Source organism: Ceratosolen solmsi, unplaced genomic scaffold (assembly GCF_000503995.2).
Source record: "Ceratosolen solmsi marchali unplaced genomic scaffold, CerSol_1.0 scaffold32, whole genome shotgun sequence".
NCBI classification, from domain to species: domain Eukaryota; kingdom Metazoa; phylum Arthropoda; class Insecta; order Hymenoptera; family Agaonidae; genus Ceratosolen; species Ceratosolen solmsi.
This window is the reverse complement of record NW_011948469.1, coordinates 68021-85711: the sequence shown is the minus strand read 5'-3', so window position 1 is coordinate 85711 and position 17691 is coordinate 68021. Positions and strand designations below refer to the sequence as shown.

Below are 17691 nucleotides of genomic sequence, written 5' to 3'. Positions count from 1 at the left end.
ACCTTGTGAGGCATATTGTGTATTATTATCGTTATTAAGGAATCGAACTTTTACCTTGTGAGTTCTGCAGATTTTGTGCTCTTAATGGCAGCTAGTGATGTCTGCAGGTTGTGCCTCGTGCGGTAGCTTGTAGTTTATGTTTGTGTTTTTCTGGCTATACCTCGTATTATTTGCTGAGTTTGGCTCGAACGGCTCCTTATAGGTTGTGATTATGTTGTGCCTTGTGTACCACTGTTTACTTGTTCCTTTTTCCTTGTCTTGCACTGCTGCGAGTGTATGATTTGATTTGCACTTATCTTGCACTTGTTATGAGTTGGATATGACTAGGCTTTGCCTCTTGATCGGACTTTACTGTGTATGTCTACATCCTTGTTTGTTTGGTGTTCCCTTGTAGAAGAAGCCTTGCCGGCTTCTCTCGTGAAAAGCGACTCTCGTGCGCCTTGCAGGTGTCTTTCTTGAAGGCATTCTCGGTCACCGCGTGGTCCTTATGAATTTCCTGCTTCTTGGCATTTCCAATCAGAGCGCCTCTTTTTGGGCGTCTCCAATCGAATTGATCCTTTCATTATTGGCGGCTCCAATCAGAGCGCTTCTTACTTGCATTCCCACCATGAGAGGGGGACTTCTTTGGCATGTTCTCGTTTCACTATCCGAGCCACATGTAGCTGGGTTTGACAACAGCGAATGCGTGCAGTATTGCCTTTAATATCCCTTTTTCGGATGTAAGACGAGGTGGTTTTTGCTTATATTTTTATGACTTGATTATGCCAGAAGTATTATGACTTGTCGTCAATAGATGCTTTGTGGCGAGGCCGTGTCAAATGTCTCGTAGCATTAGTTTTATGACGGCTTTTTGCTGGACACTTGGACCTTTGTTTTCGCCAGATGTGTTTATAAATTGTATTTTCTTTTGATATTCGACGTTTTGCTGAATTTTTTATATTTAGTTAATCCGATTCGCGTTTTGAATGTTTATTCCTCAAGTAGTCGAGAGTTCGCTTTTTTTTACGGAATTCTCGAACAAATATTATAATTGTATATTTTTTAATTATTATAAGTTATCAGCAATATCATAAAGAATAAAAGATAAAGCACTGATAAAATAAATTTATAATAAAGTAAAATGCTTAAATATATATTAATTTTGTATGAATAAATATATTTTTTCTTCGTCTAATAATTTCGTTAATTTATAATTAGCATTTCATTTGATCTTATTGTGGTTATATTGAATGTGGCATGAAATTTTTGTGATAATATTCTAATGCGATTGATATTTGTGGATACAGAATATTATCATAATAATCTTTACTTAGCATAATTAACACGTGCATAAATCTATGAAAATTTTATTTGAGATTTATGCATGCTTTTACTCGTTTCTTTTCTTATTGGTTCAACGCATCTTTTTATTTTCTTTCATTTTTCATTTTTTATTTTATATTGGATGCTGTAAATTATATATATATATATATATTTATATATATAAGCTATAAATTATATATATATTATTAATTTATTATATATAATATTATTTAATTTTCAGGTGTTAATAGTAGGTGGTGGCGATGGTGGTGTCGCACGTGAAGTAGCTAAATTTTCTAGCGTTGAAAAAATTATTCAAATTGAAATTGATGAAAAAGTGATCGAAATATCTAAAACATTTTTACCATTCATGGCTAAAGGACTTACAAATTCTAAAGTTAATTTATATGTGGGTAATGGTTATGAATTTGTTAAACAACATACTAACGAATTCGACGTAATAATAACTGACAGTTGTGATCCTATAGGTAAAACGCGTTCAATATTAAAATATATAATATATGTAAATTTAAATATTAGTTTTTCAATTTCTTTAGGACTTTTTTTTTTTTAATAGAAAAAAATGTTATAAACATTATGGTATGAAAGCAATGAAAACTTAATGTCATATAATTTTTGTTTTTCTTGATATTTTTAATAAATTACTTAATTATTATTTACTTAATTATTAATTCTGTTATTAACTTTATTTTTAATTACACTTGTAAACCACTTAAAAAAATCATACATCAAAATTATTTACTAATTAAGTGAATGTATTTTCCTTTAGTAGTAACTTTATGGCAACTTTGATATACCAATTCATATATTTGTTTAATATAATCAATAAGAAAAGTTTACGCATATGAAATAAACTGCCTTATTAATAATTTTTTGTTGTAATCATAATTTCAATTGTGATATTCATTAATGTTCAATAAAATATTCTGTAAATAGTTTTCAATGATAACGTTTAAAATAACCAACAATGAATCATAAAAGACATAATACAATTCATAATAGATTAAAGTACATTAAGGAAGCATATTGTTAGTTGTACAAAAGTTTAATATTCTTAAAAAACTATATTAAAGCCTTGCATTGAAAGCATCAAAACCAAAAATGTTATTAATTACTACATGCTATTCCTAATATTTTTATTATCCTGAGTTTGTTGTACACAAAGAAAACAATCGCCAACGAAAAATAAATATTATTAATAATTATTAATAAATAAGTAATTTGACAAATAAAAACATCTACATATCAAGTCTCATACAAGAGTTAAGAACTTGTTCGAAATATTGTAGGGATGTAATTCTTGGCTCGAACTGCCAATGCTTCAATAGCTTAGTTTTCCGGCCGCCGTAGCAGACGCTCGGGAAGGGGTGAAATGTAGGGGCTGTACAAGAGTCGTGAGAGTTGGTTAATTATATTTATTATACAATTTATTACACTATTTACATATGGATGTTGTAGAATCTTCTTGTATCTTATATGAAGATATGTATTCTTTATCGGCTTCTTATACAGGAGGGGTCACTATACAAGATGCCTTGAAATCATTTAATTGATGTAAATTGCACAGGTAAATAATTGCTGCACACTTCTGAGTGGAGAGTGTGAGATAATCTTGATGATTGTCTTATGGCCGGTTCTGTTGCCGGCTGACAATAATTGAAGAGAAAACGTGTATCAACGTACTTACAGCGATATCGTAATTCAATCTGAATCAGCGGCGAGAGGGACACGAATCATGTGCGGTGTGACTCCTTTACTCACCAGCATGAACTATTGGCGATCTGCGTTTGCGGTGAGAGGGACACGACTCATGTGGAGCGTGACTCCTTTACTCACCAGCATGCACTATTCTTGTGGCGAATTACTAGCACTTATTTCTGTATTGAGTGAATTTTTAGGCTTGGCTTTTTTGGACAATTAATTTCTATAACTTGACTTTTCCCTAGACTGCTCACTCTTACTCTGAATGATTTTTCGCCCTTTGAAGAAGAAAGATACTTGGCTGCCCACGCGGACAGCTCTTTGGCTGCCCACGCAGACTCTATGCCAATAATCCCCCGCGAACTGCCTTGTCTTCACTGTCTTGTTCCCATCTTTAAGGCCTCTTGCCATGAGTCCTCACTCAAAGGGCTTCTGGTCTTAGTTTTCCAATCAGGGCGCGCCGCTTTTCGGCGAAATGATGAATGTGCACGCTCTTTTCCCACTTCATAATAAATTAGGCTTAGACAAAGAGAATATCGAAGGAGTATCTCTGGCAGCAATTCGTGAAGTGGAAGATTTGCCCCTCTCCGGGACTCATCGTGGTGGGGGTGATTTTTGGTCAAGCGTCTTCGCTTGGCCTATGCAAGCAGCTACAGTTGTCGTACTTGACAACAATGCATGCGTATGCCCTTGTGGCATTGAAAGCACACATGCGACGCAAATGTCGAGAGTCGCGCGTGCCGAGTTTCGGGTTGCAACGGATTTTAAGAAATGTTTTCATTTAACTGATTAGAAATATTTTAATCCTCAAAATATACTCTTGTAAACAAGCTAGCCGGGATTTGAAGGTAAGTCGCACGGGTCTTCATTGCATTCAAAACAATTACTACGTCTTTAATATGAAAGGCCTAAAATGGCTGTTTACGAGTTCACAGATGTACAAACCTTTTTGAGTATCATGCAACCTTGGCGATACTTTTCTTAGTTTTTCGTATCCGTTTGATAATTCCCTTTTTATTAGCTGTTGAAGGTTTTCTAGTAAATATAATTCGAGAGATTTTCTTTCCACTCTCGAACAGAACTATTATTACTGATTAGATATTATATTTTTGTATATGCTAAGGTACACCTCCTAATCAATGTACAATTAATAAGAAATTTATTGAAATTAAATCAGTTGAATCATTGAATTCTAGAAATAAAATCGGCTACACTTAATACAAATTATTTAATTTAATATTGATTGAAATCTTAAAATTCATTGATGTGAAGAAATATTAATATCATACAAACAATACAATAATCATTTACTTATTTTATCATGAAATACATAAATACTTACAACATTTCTAAGAGCTCGACAATATTATAATTAACATTAATTAGTAATAAACATAATAGATAATAGCTGTCTATTCAAATGTTAACGTTTTAATTTATGGCTCGAACTGCTAATTTAATAGTTCAGTGGATTAATAGCGATTTTTAGAAGAAAGAAGGCACCAAGGGTAGGGGTGAAAGGTATAATGTAATATATATGAGTTCGATTATTAATTTACTCTGCTTATGAATTTGTTCAGGATTGAACCACCCAACAAAAATAACAATTTATTGTTTGTTATAATACGATTCCGATACATTATATTTAGATTAAGGCGCAATATTTGAATTGTACGTTACAAAAATTCACTGGAAATTTAGCCGCACACTTTGTCCGCATAGCAACAAAAGAAGCTTCTCGAATTTATTAAAGCTTGCTTCCAGAAAATTCACTAAATCCTGCAAAAATTATATCTATGAAACATATCTGTGAAGGTCAAACTCGTCTGAAGGATTTCGTGCAAGATATATTTATTATATATATTGATTATTCGATTATTATTATTGCTGGCCAGCTATCGGTACGTCCTTCGCAACGTCACGCTAGTCAGACCGCATTGAGGACGACGACATAGACTGGCATCTCCAGCATATTATTCACACTTTTCGTGAATCCTCGCCTATTTCTCATCACCTACGTCTACCTTATCATATTTACTAGTAGACCCCGGCCTAATTCTCATTAGCAGTGTCTTCAACTTTTCACTTTTTTCAATGCAATCCTTTTTTCTTGCTCGCAACTATCTAGCAATAGTGTCATTAAACATCTGGAAAAACAATACAATAAACACGGACAAACCCACTCAGTTAGGCATATGTACGAATTCGCTCCGCTCGGTAATTGTACAAAATGCAATTCGTCGCTCCGACTTGTTTTATCAAGGCCGGTCTGACGGATACAATTTGATGCCGTTGACAACTCAGAGACCACAGGTGTTGTGTGGTAGCGATGAAAGGTCACAAGTGGAAGGGATATTACAATAATACAATATAAATGTGGCTGAAGTATTTACTTTTTATTCTGTTATTTATTGTTGACAAGGTTGACTATTATTACTATTATTAATTATAGATCGACTCTTGGGTTGAATTAATGTTTTGCAGAGGCAAACGTACAGTAATCTATCCAGCTTGATTCTTGAATACGAATGTCGAATGGCGCGAAGTTTCGTTCGTTGACACTCGCGCTGTGTGTTGTTGTACATTACAACATAACAATTTCATAAGCTTCCGAACTTGAACTAAGTTGAGGGTTGCCGAAAGGGACGCCCCTTTTGCGGGCGCGAACTTGACGACGCGTACTGGAATTTATTCCGCACTGTCGTTCTAGGAGGAGCTTCTTCGCCCTTAGTTGCTTGTCGATGTGATACTCTGAATGTCAATATATATGTAATTATTGTAGTAATAATACTACTTACGAAGACTAATCGTTGACTCGTCTCCGGACTCTGTTATGCGGATTGTCGTCGCTCCCTTTGAACATGTAACGACGGTTTCTTGAACTGCATTAGTGGACATACGTTTATGTCGTCGTTCTTCTGGGACTTGTAACTACTGTTGCTTGAACGTGTTAATGGGCAATCCGAAGAAGTAGAAGTCGTCGCTCCTTTTGAACATGTAATGACGGATCTTGAACTGCGTTAATGGACATACGATGTATGTCGTCGTTCATGCAGGATTTGTAACTACGTTCCAGTAACAGTGTTAATGGACTTTCACTGAACTTAACAAAGTATGAAATATATCAAGGATATACTATATTGAGAGAGTACTACTAAGAGAGAAATCTCAAGAGTGATGAGTATTGAAACTTGCGCCCCTTAAATACATTTGCTGATCATGAATTTGACTTGATCCCCTTCTCTTATTTTTCGTCCAATCAGAGACTCCTCCCTTGTAGTGCGAGAGCAGTGCTTCTTGTGGCTTCTGAGATAATTAAGGGCCTAGTCGTCTCTTGGTTTTCATGACAAGAAAACCTCTCGTTGCTGCTGCCGCATGCGACAGCATGTAGGCAGCGGAAAGAGGGGGGGCTTCGCTGACGCTTCTCGTGACAGCATTACAACTTGTTGACAGCGCGCTTACAGGAATGCTTGAAGTAGTTACCGAGCGGAACGAAAATGCAGATGTCTAACTATGGGTTTTTCCAGATGTTTTATGACACTAGTGCTTGATAATTTCGAGGAAGAAAGTTTTGAAATCTAAATACAAATTTCACGATATTACTTGCCAGATGTTTATTGCATTGAAAAAAAAGGAATAGGTCTCGCATTCTCGAACATTCCGCCCGTCATCAGCAGTTCTAGTGATGATTATTCTTCATTTTCCGAGATTGGGAGAACTGCTAGCTTGTGTATGGGCCGTTTGACGGTCGTTGTTGCTGTTTTTACAGTGACTACTCTGGTTAATCCGTCCTTGCCGTGGTGGATATTTATTACCCTTGCCAGAGGCCATTTACATGGTGGAAATCGGTTATCAGTGATGAGTACTAGTGAACCAACCATTATGTTGTTTTGTGGATGATGCCATTTAGATATTGATTGCTGTCGTTGTAAATAATGTGATGACCAGTGTGACCAGAATTGCTAGATTGTTGAATAAAATCCCAACGGCGCAAGTCAGATATTGACAATCCGTCTAAAGATGGTTCAGGTATTGTAGTAAGTAGACATTCGATTAGAAAGTGACATGGAGTTAGGGCAGCGTAATTATCTGGATCGTCACTCAAGGGCTCTAATGGTCTTGAGTTTAAAATTGCCTCAATTTGAGTCAAGAGAGTCGTAAATTCCTCGAACATAAGTAGCGTTCCCCCAATTGTGCGCCGTAAATGAAATTTCGTAGACTTCATTACTGCTTCCCATTTTCCTCCCATGTGAGACGCAGCTGGCGGGTTAAAATTTTATCGAACATTGTCTTGTGAGATTAGCGCTGCAATTTTATGATGCTCTTCTGATCTCCGTGAGAATAGCTTTTTTAATTCCTTGTTTGCTCCTGCAAACGTGGTGCCACAATCTGAATGCAACGTGTGTGGGATGCCTCTGCGAGAAGAGAACCTCCGATAAGCGGCTAATTGTTAAATAATAGGCGAATAAGGTTAAATAATAAGCGAATTGTTAAATAATTTTTAATAAATTTATAAATGGATGGATATTTATTATAATTTTTTTATTATTGCGATTTATTAAATAAATCACTGAATTTTATATAATTATGCGAGTGTTAATGTTTAAAAGTACTTTATTTAATTTGTTATCAAATATCTTAATATAATAAACTATACTATAGTAATCTAGTCAATCTTTATAATCAATAAAGCAAGCGTCTGTAACTTTTCCAATTTTAATTTTGAATTAAGCTGCTTCAATCCCGAACATTCCGCCCGCCATCATCAATTTGTTGATGATGAAAATTGTCCTTCAGGGATTGGTAGCACGGCAAGCTTATGAATTAGCGTTACCATGATGGTAGCAGCCGTTTTTAATGTAACTACTCTCGTCAGTCCATCACTGCCGGGATGCATTTTTATTATTCGAGCAACTGGCTACTTGCCGGGTTATTAGCGCTCATCGGTAATGAGTACCAAGGAACCTTCCTTGATATCATTTCGTAGGTGATGCCATTTCGATATTGATTGTTGTTGTTGTAGGTAGTGAGCTGGCTAGCGTGACCAAAAGTGTTGGACACGTTGTCGGATGTATTGCCATCGAGATAGTCTAGACATGGGTATTTCTTGGAGCGATGGTTCAGGAAGACCCGTGAGCGGACCTCCTGTAAGGAAATGGCCTGGAGTGAGTACGGTTAGATCTTCTGGATCGTCACTGATTGTTTCTAGGGGTCTGGATTTCAGGATGGCTTCGCTTTGAGCAAGCAGAGTAGTAAGCTCGTCAAAGGTGAGCAAAGTGTCTCCAATGGTGCGTCTGAGGTGATGTTTCCCACTTGCCTTCCATGTGAGATGTTGAGGGTGTATTGAATTCCCAGTTAGTGTTGTCTTGCACCATGATACTTTCGATTTGTTACTGTTCGTGGGTGCCTTGAATAAATTGTCATTTTAAAGCGGCATCCGCTCCTATGAAGGTAGTACCGCAATCAGAATAGATTGTGCTTGGAATCCCTCGACGAGCAACGCATCTTCTGTATGCGGAAATGAAGCTGTCAGTTGTGTAAACGGAAACTAATTCTATGTGAACCGCTGAAGTGGCAAAACAGACGAAAGTGTAGATCCAGACCTTATGTGTTTTCGCACCTCGACCCACTTTTGTTTTCAATGACATAGGGCCGGCATAGTCCACGGCAGTGTGAGTGAATTGCCCTTCCTCGTGCGCACACACCACAGCGCAGGATGAAAGAATTTATCGGGTACCTTCCGCCTATAATCCAATACTGTTGGCGGATGTATACTAATGTGATCTAAGTGCCTTCCTGTAGAGTTCGTTGGTGGACATGATCAATAATGAGCGTCGTAAGGGTCGAGTGTCGGGGAAGAATGGCAGAGTGTTTGTTATTTTGTTTGATTGGGGTCTCGTTAAGTTTTCCACCGACTCTAATCACTTGTTGATTGTCGACATATGCTGTTAGTCGACTGAGTGCGTGTATTTTTGGCAGTTGATTCCTGCCCAGCAATGTCTTCAGTTCTTGCTGAAAGCATGCCTCTTGGGTCACCATATAATAATATACCTTATATAATAAATTCTTGCTTTTTCTCTTATGTCTGTAGTCGTTTGGCGTTGATAAACTGTCTTTCGAGCTATCCTTAGTCGCGTTATGAATGAGATGCAGAGTGCTGTGATTCGTAGAAGTTTTTGTAGATTTGAATATTTGTGAATTAGATCCCACTTGTATTGCGGTTTGAAAGAGGTGGTGACTAGTGTTGCGCATGATTACGCTTTCTGTTGGCATTGATTTTCATTCAAGGTTGGTTGACAAGACCACTTTTTCGGTGTTGTCATCCACGGTGGTCCAGTCCACCAAAGGGAATGTTCTCGCAGCTGGGATGCAGAAATGCCTCGCGATGCTCAATCAGCTGAATTTTAAGATCCAGGGACGTATTTCCACTGAGCGTTGGGAGTGAGCTCCTGAATAGAGGAAACCCTGTTACTTACAAATTCCTTCCATCGTGACGGATGGGAACTTATCCATGCTAATGTTACTCAGGAATCAGTCCAAAGATGGATTGCGTCAATATCCATTCTTAGTTAGTTTTGAAAGTAATAGTGCCTCCGAGAGTTCCAATCGTGGTATGGTGGTTATCTTAAGTGGGGCTACCTTTGTCTTAGAGCAGATCAGAGTGGTTGCTGTCGTATTGGAATTGTGGGCTGCGATGTATATAATTGCTGAGATTGCTTGTTGTGATGCATCAGAGAAATCAAGCAGCTTTAGGTGTGACCTTAAACCAACGCGGAATGCTTACCTTAGATAGTTCAGCAAGATCCTGCCTAATAGTAAGCCATTGAGAAGACAAGTGTGACGGTAGCGACTTGTTCCAATGCAGTTTTTTTAGCCAGAGCTCCTGCATGAAGATCTTTACCTTGATCACGACTGGTGAGACAAAACCCAATGGGTCAAATAATTTTGCTACCTCGGATAGGATAAGGCGTTTTGTAAATTTACTGTCTTGTTTCGGCAACTGTATTGTCGTGAACGAGAATGTGTCGTCATGAGGAGACCATTTCAAGCCAAGAATCTTCATAGTGCAATCGTTGAATGAAACCGATCGTGGTTGGTTGTAGTCAGCGTTGACAGCTGTGATAACATCTTTATATGTTGCTATGCAGAGATCTTTCAACTGGAGTGCGATTCTGACCAATTATTCTGGTGTGTCAGCACTACCGAAAATATCGTCAATGTATATTCTATGAATGATGGAAGGCACCGCAAGAGGGTACTTACTTCCCTCATCCTCCACCAGTTGTAGTAGTGTTCTGATGACGAGGACTAGTGCAGCTCTTGTGCCGTAGGTAACGGTTATTAGTTGATAGGACACTTCTTGGCCGTTTTCATCAATCCACAAAATTCTATGAAGATTCCAGTCATCCTTGTATACTCTTATTTCTCGATACATTGTTGTAATGTCGGTCGCAAATAAATATCGATGTCTCCTAATTCAAATTAATGCGTCTGAGATGTCGGGATTCAAGTTGGGTCCAGTATGCATAATATCGTTGAGAGAGAGTCCAGAGGTCGACTTGCAGTAACCATTGAATACCACTCTTAATTTGGTAATGTGCTATGAGGTTTGAGTACACCGTGGTGTGGCAGATAGTATTGGACTTGATGACTGGGAGTTTGAGGAGCTTGTCTCATGTGGTCAAGATTCTTATATTCTATCATGAATTGTTGATATTGTTGTTGATAATTTTCTGCCTTTGAGAATTTTCTCACCAGACTCTGTAAAATGCGACACACGGTTCCGTACGTGTCTCCTAGACCAACAGCGGTGAAAGTGAACGCGATGCATACTATATATCTTCCACTCGACGTGCGTGAGTAATTGTTCTTGTAATGTTCCTCACACTGTTACTCTTCTGGCGGGAGCTTGGGAGCGTTGCCTGCATGTATCTCTTCCAGAACCCAAAATTTTGTGAGTAGCCGGTGCAGTGTGTCCTCATCGTCATGTCAGGATACATGAAATGCTATAACCATGGAGTGTCGATTGGAGTTTGCTGGTCCCAACACAAGCTATCCAAATATGGAGAATTGAGCCATCGGCACATGCGGAGAATCGGTGATGACTTGAGGCTTGATTATTTGTCCATATATATCAGCTCCCAGAATGATGTCCACTGCTCGAGGTACAAAATACTAAGGGTCTGCTAAAGGTAGATGTTCGGAAAATAATCCCACAATTTGACTAGTCAGCCAAACGTGCAATAATTAACGTAGAACAATAAAACCCACTAGATGTTATGTGGGGTTGCCGGGCAAGTAAAGGGTAAATGCACTGACTAAAATTAACACATGTCTTTATTATTTCTATTTATTTGAATTGATTTACAAAATGGTGAATTACAGACGAACTTTATATTTCTTGATAATCTTGTGGTGTTGAAATATATTTACTATGAATGAAGCAGGTTATAATCTATTGAATATTATCGCTAAGAGGTTATCATGATTGTAGTGCTCTGATCGAACACTGGAATGCCATTGTGTTTATCTCAATACGTGTGTAGTTGCCTTTAAATATCGGTCGTAAGAGAGCCGAGATGGAGGTTATGCACAACTTGTAGTTGGAGGGGTTGAGAAGCCAATGTGGCGTTTATAGCTGGTCTTGTTCAAGAGTATGTCCGGGAAGCTTCCGTAGTTGGACTTTATCCGTCCGTCTTCTACATAAGCCGAGAAATCAAGAATGAGTACTAGCTGTAAGGACTTACTTGCAGTGTATCGTGATTTTCCAGTCTCTCTTCGATGGCTTGTTATTACGTTCCCTTGCAATGTTGCAACCCTTCAGTTCTTCCTTGTCTCCAAGTGAGACCACAAGTGGTCAGGTCCCACGCAATCCAGTCTTGATGAGATCAATTCAACTGTACACTAATTCACAATAGTGGAAAGAACTTATTATTAAAACTCAGCTAGCTAAACGACTCATCTCTCCGGTCCTCCTCCGTGAGAGTTGGTCGTGACTTATCCTTCACTGTAAGAAGTATTTGGAAAGAGTAAGTGAGGGTACATTACGTAGTCCCTTCTTAAAATGATTCACTGATCCCGCTCCACTTGGGATCCCTTCTTCCTTTATTAATTAACCAATCAGTGGTTGATCTTGGGTCGCACAATAGATTATGCACGCCTTCATTTCCACTTCCTTCCGGGCTCAGTTCCGAATTTGCTAATTGGGAAAGTGTCGGAAGGTGGCGAGCCTTTTCCATTGGTCACCTCTCTTTGGTTGCCTCATCCCTCTCTGGGACTTGGCTAGAAGAAGGGTCCGCTTGGGCGTGGTCAATTTTCCAATACGATCGACCAGATGTGGCATAGCCAAGAACAATGCAAGCATTGTCTTAAAGGCCGAGTGCGCACGTATGGTCATTGCATGTGTAGTACGTACGGGTTTTCGGTTGCAGTAAATATTTGTACTCAATGCTTCACGCATATCTGATATTCGTTCTGAATCTACTTTGGGGTTCTCCCTGCAGTAAACCCATTAGGTTCTACTGCACTGGGAGTATGAGCACGTTCCGCTAGAGTTTTCCAGATGTTTTATGACACTAGTACAAATAATTATGAGCAGGAAAGTTTTGAAGTCTTAAATACAATTTTCATGACATTACTTGTCAGATATTTTATTGCCTTATTAAACGGAGTCTCTTATTCTCAAACAGTAGACCTTCCAGATTTTGCCAATCATGCACCGCTGGTTCGGTGGAAGGTATTACTGTGGTCAGTAACTTGAGGGTATGAGCCTGTATTGTAACAATAAAATTAGAATCTATTGAATGAAGTGTTAATGATACGACAACTTGAGTTTTGGTTATCGGAATTCTCCCAATTCGATGAACGTGGATGGTGGAGTCCTTCTTCGGAATATGTAGATTTCGAACCAGGTTTCTGACTACGAACGAGAGTTCCGAGCCTGTATCAAAGAGGAGACGAGCTTGTCGAGTTATGTTATTTGATCGCAATTCTGCAATGGCGGTGGCAAGTAATGAAAAATTTGCATGACTGTTTTCGACGATAGCACCCTCATCTCAGCTGGGCGATGGAGTTATAATCTTTTCGCGAGAACATTCGTTTGAAAACGCTTTATGTAGCATGGTGTTATGGGTTTTTCGGCATTTTTTGCATTTCGATCGTACACCGCAAAGGCTGTCATCGTGATGATATAAGCAGTTTACGCAGAACCCTCTCTCTGCTACAATTCTTCGTCTGTTTGCGTCGGATTGCTCATGAATTGATCACAGAAGTTGATTGGGTGTTCTCCGTCGCAATAGGAACAGCCTTTTTTATCTCGAACTGAAGAAGGATTTGACAGAGGTTTCTTTACAGATAACTGGTAACAGTTGGAGGACCTTTTTTTGAGGACAAGGATCGTATTGATCGAGAATGCATTGGTGTAGGTTTCAGTGAGCGTGCAAGAGGCTGAATCACCTCTTCACCTTGTCGTAGTGACCTCACCATGGTTGTGAGGAACGTTTTTAATTGGTCTAATCACGGGTAAGTAGCGGATGTCTCAAGCGAAGCTTCCCATAGCTCCACGGTGGCGCAGTCAAAGTAGAGTGAAATTTGATGTACCAGGATGTAATTCCACAAGTCTGGCTGGATATTTAGGGAGAGGAGGTGCTTAATTACCTCTTCTGATCTTTTGGCCAAGTTCTCTAGACGTCACGTTTTACTGGTTTTACCGGGGGGAATAATTTAAGAAGGCCGGAACGGATTGAAAGACGTTGATTTTTGTACTGTTTATTAAGCAGGTCCCATGCTGGCGATAGTGATTCGTTGGTTAGCGGGAGTCCCTTTATTAATGGCAGAGTTGACTCGTCTAATGAGGTGTAGAGGTAATGTAACTTTTCCACCTGAGTGATATATTTGTGGTCCAGGACGAGTGCCGTGAAGAGATCGCTGAATCCATCCCAATCTTCTTGTTTTCTGAAAAATTTGGGAAGTTTAAGCACTGATAGACGGCATACGGTTGTTTTTATTAGAGGTACTGAGGACTGGTGATCGTTGCATCGATCGTTGGCAAAGCGTACTGATGATACCTCGAATGGTAGTGTATTGAACGGTTTCTCTTTTGAAGGCATCTGATGAAAGATCTTCGTGATCTTCTTGATCCGATAGCCAGATGATCTCTAAGTACGCGTGTTCTTTGGCTAAGGCTTTGTGTATTTCCTCTGCTACTGAGTAAGAGTCCGAGAGTTCCTCTACAGTGACGTTGAGACCAGGTGTGGCATATTGTTCAGCGAGGGTTTGTAATAATTCAATGCGCTTAAGCTGTGTTTTTATTTTCATTGAAAATTCATTGTTTATCTGTGGGGATGTGGCGCTGCGAAATGTTCCGGCCCTCGCTGATTTGGTGGCCTTGAGTGTCTTGGTGCCCTTGACATCCATTGTGACCCTTTTTGTATCTTACTTATTCGTCATGAACTAAAGGAGAGGGAGTCGTGGATCTCCCGTTTGAGATTGAACGGTTAGCGATTCGTAAAGTAGTACTACGTGTTATGTGAATATATCATTTCCCTCTGCATCCGGCAGACCCGATGTTTGCAGGTCCGTTGCTGTTTGAATGTGCGTTATGAGCCGCCGCTATTTGAATGTGCGTGATGAGCCGCCACTGTGATGTTTTCCATTATGTCTGCCAGACCTGATGTTTGCAGGTCGGGCTTGTTTCCTTGAATCTGCTATCTGGCGATGAGATAATCCAACTCGAAGGACCAAATGGTCGAAATTTAATATTTATTTTAAGGCTCGAACTGCCAATTCAATAGTTCAGTGGATTAATCTCTTGCCATAGCGGTTAGGAAGAAAGAAGGCACAAGTGGAAAGGCTGAAAAGTATAATGTAATATATTTGAGTTCTATTATTGTTTATTCTGGTTATGAATTATAATAATATTATAGCGTTGTTGGTTGCTTCTATTGAGATAGAGAATTATTCTATTGTAGTGGTAGAGTGCTTTCTTGATTTCTTGATTGTCGAAAATTTCAGTTGAAGTTCGTGCTGGCGCAAGTGATACTGATGTGTGAGATGCACTAACTAATAATAACAAACAATGTATGAAGTGTAGAATTACAATGAACACTAAATTGAATTGATAGTAAAAAAACACCATGAGCCAGGTGTATGGCGACTGAATGGATTTCTGACAGATTATTGACTGAAGGATTATTCGCGGCATAGTTTGCGACACCTACAACAGCGCCGTAGCCTGTTGCTATGCCGAAAAGCGTTGCAACGTCATAGAGCAAAGCTCTGGAATATTCCAGAAGCTTCATCGTTGCTATTCGGAAATATTGCCATATATTAGACGTTATGGTATAGGAAAATTCCTGGAATCGCTGAATCGAAATTACAAACAAACGTCTGTAACTTACCCAATTTTAATTTTGAATTAAGCTGCCTCAATCCCGAACAGTTTACAATAATTAAAAAATGTAATTTTAAGCATAAATATTTAAAAATATTTTTATTAGTTTTTTTTTTAATTTAATTTAAGGACCTGCAATATCTCTTTTCCAACAACATTACTTTTCATCAATGAAAAAAGCATTAAAACCTGGTGGAATAATATGTAGTCAAGCCGGGACAATTTGGTCTAATCTTGATCATATAAAAAAAACTCTATACCATTGTAAAGCATCATTTCCTAAAGTAAAGTATGGAATTTCATGCGTACCATCATATCCGACAGGTCAAATAGGTTATATACTTGGTAGTCTGGATCCAGTAAGTATAAATATGTGAATAATTTTTCTTAAATTCTTGTTAAAATTTCTTTAACAAATTACATTAAAATTACGTTATTTCAGTAGCATTAAAAATTCTTTTTATGAATAAATACTACTAAAAAACGTAATAATATCTAGATTTCATATATCATTCTTTAAAAAAACATACTATATCATTGAATATATATATAATAATATATAATTAATTGAATGAAAATAAATTGATTTGCATTTTTTTTATTTTAATCTATGAATAATTAATTATTTTTCAATTATTAAACTATTCTTAAGGTTATATTTCATAACATCAAAATAAAAATGTTTTTTTTCATTTTAATTTTTATTGTATTATATTTCATTTTTCAAACTTCAGTCTCCTTTTACTTTACGTACAAAGATAATTTGTAAATTAAAGACAATTGTATATATATATATATATATATATATGTATATATATATATATATCTCGATTCATTTAATATATAAGAAAAATATGGATATAAAAGTATTAATAAGTAATGATATTAATATTTTAGAAATATTTTGACTAAACATAGTGAAAAAATCCAAATAATATATTATCTAGCATTATAACTCATGAAAATATTATTATATACTTTTGCTCATAGTACAATATGAGATATTACATATTTAATATGAATTTTCTTTTCAAATATTAATTTCGGCCTCAAAAGGTCACCAAGTGTTATGTGATATTATAAATTACACTATACTTTCAATAAGAAATTTGTATCACAGACTACATAGTTATATACACACCATTATAGTTAGATTGTTATTTTGTATTGAATTGTAGTTATTTATAATAAATATCTATTTTAGTTTATTTAAAAATCTAATTTTAATAAGAGTTTTAAGCATATACCGTTTATTTTTGTATATTGTATCAAATTTTTTTATTATGTATTACTTTTTTCTCGATTAATTGGATATTATTTATTTATAGTTAAGCAAAATCAGTGTAAATAAAATGTATATAAGCTAATGAATTACACAGTATTAGGCTCTAGATAACAATACAACTCAATTGATAATTGTATTATGAATTGACATTCTATACATAATAAAAAATTTTAATTTACAATTATATTATTATTTATTTTTGTATAATAATCATATATATTTATAAAAATTGGGTTTTATTTAATTTCTATTGTTCGGATTTAAAGGGTTAGCTTATGGCTCGAACTGCCAATTCAATAGTTCAGTGGATTAGTCTCACGGGAGGATAATTTTAAAGGAAATCAATAACGGACAAGGCTGAAAAATATAATATATTTATTTTAAAACAAGGTTTAATGAGTGTAAACAATTATAATAATATTGCACTGTTGTGTAGAAATAAATATTCTGTTGGATTATTCAAAAGATGTGTTCTTGTGATTTTTCTGCTATAAAGGCTTCTTTGGATATTGCTGTTTTGCCTTGAGGTTATTGTGTAGTTATCAATGTCAGCTGATGTCAGTCAATCATGCTTGTGAGGCAGCATGAGAAGATGGTAGTTGAATCAAGTATCCTTGATTGATGAATAGCTATACTTGATGAGTTGTTAGATCTTAAATGGAATTTATTATGTAATCGATTATGTCTTTGATTATGTGCAAGGAACAGCAGTAGAATCTAGTCACAGGAAAAAACAATTAGAAGTAGTATTTCTAATTCGTGAAGGATTTGATAATCCGTATTTGTAGAGTCTATTAGTCGATCTGTGTTGGTCATGTGTAACCAGTGTGTGTGAACCTCAGTGACTCTTGCGTCAGCTGTTTAGGGCCTGCACGGTTCCGAAGTGTTCTTCGGACGAGCGCTAGTGTGCCCTGTTTGTGCTAGCGGGCCTGTACGATGTCGAGTGGTTAGTTCGAGAGAGCGTAAGTGTGCCCGATCGACAATAGCGAGA

At 37.1% G+C, this 17691-nt stretch overlaps 1 protein-coding gene across 2 annotated transcripts in view; it reads left to right on the top strand.

Moving 5' to 3' along the window:
* Positions 1–17691, top strand: part of SpdS (Spermidine Synthase) — a 29122-nt gene that overhangs the window by 6799 nt on the left and 4632 nt on the right. For both annotated transcript variants that reach the window (XM_011505582.1, XM_011505580.1), the window contains exons 2-3: positions 1544–1790; positions 15545–15774. In XM_011505582.1, coding sequence (XP_011503884.1) covers positions 1544–1790; positions 15545–15774 — 477 coding nt within the window. The remainder of the gene's footprint in view (positions 1–1543; positions 1791–15544; positions 15775–17691) is intronic.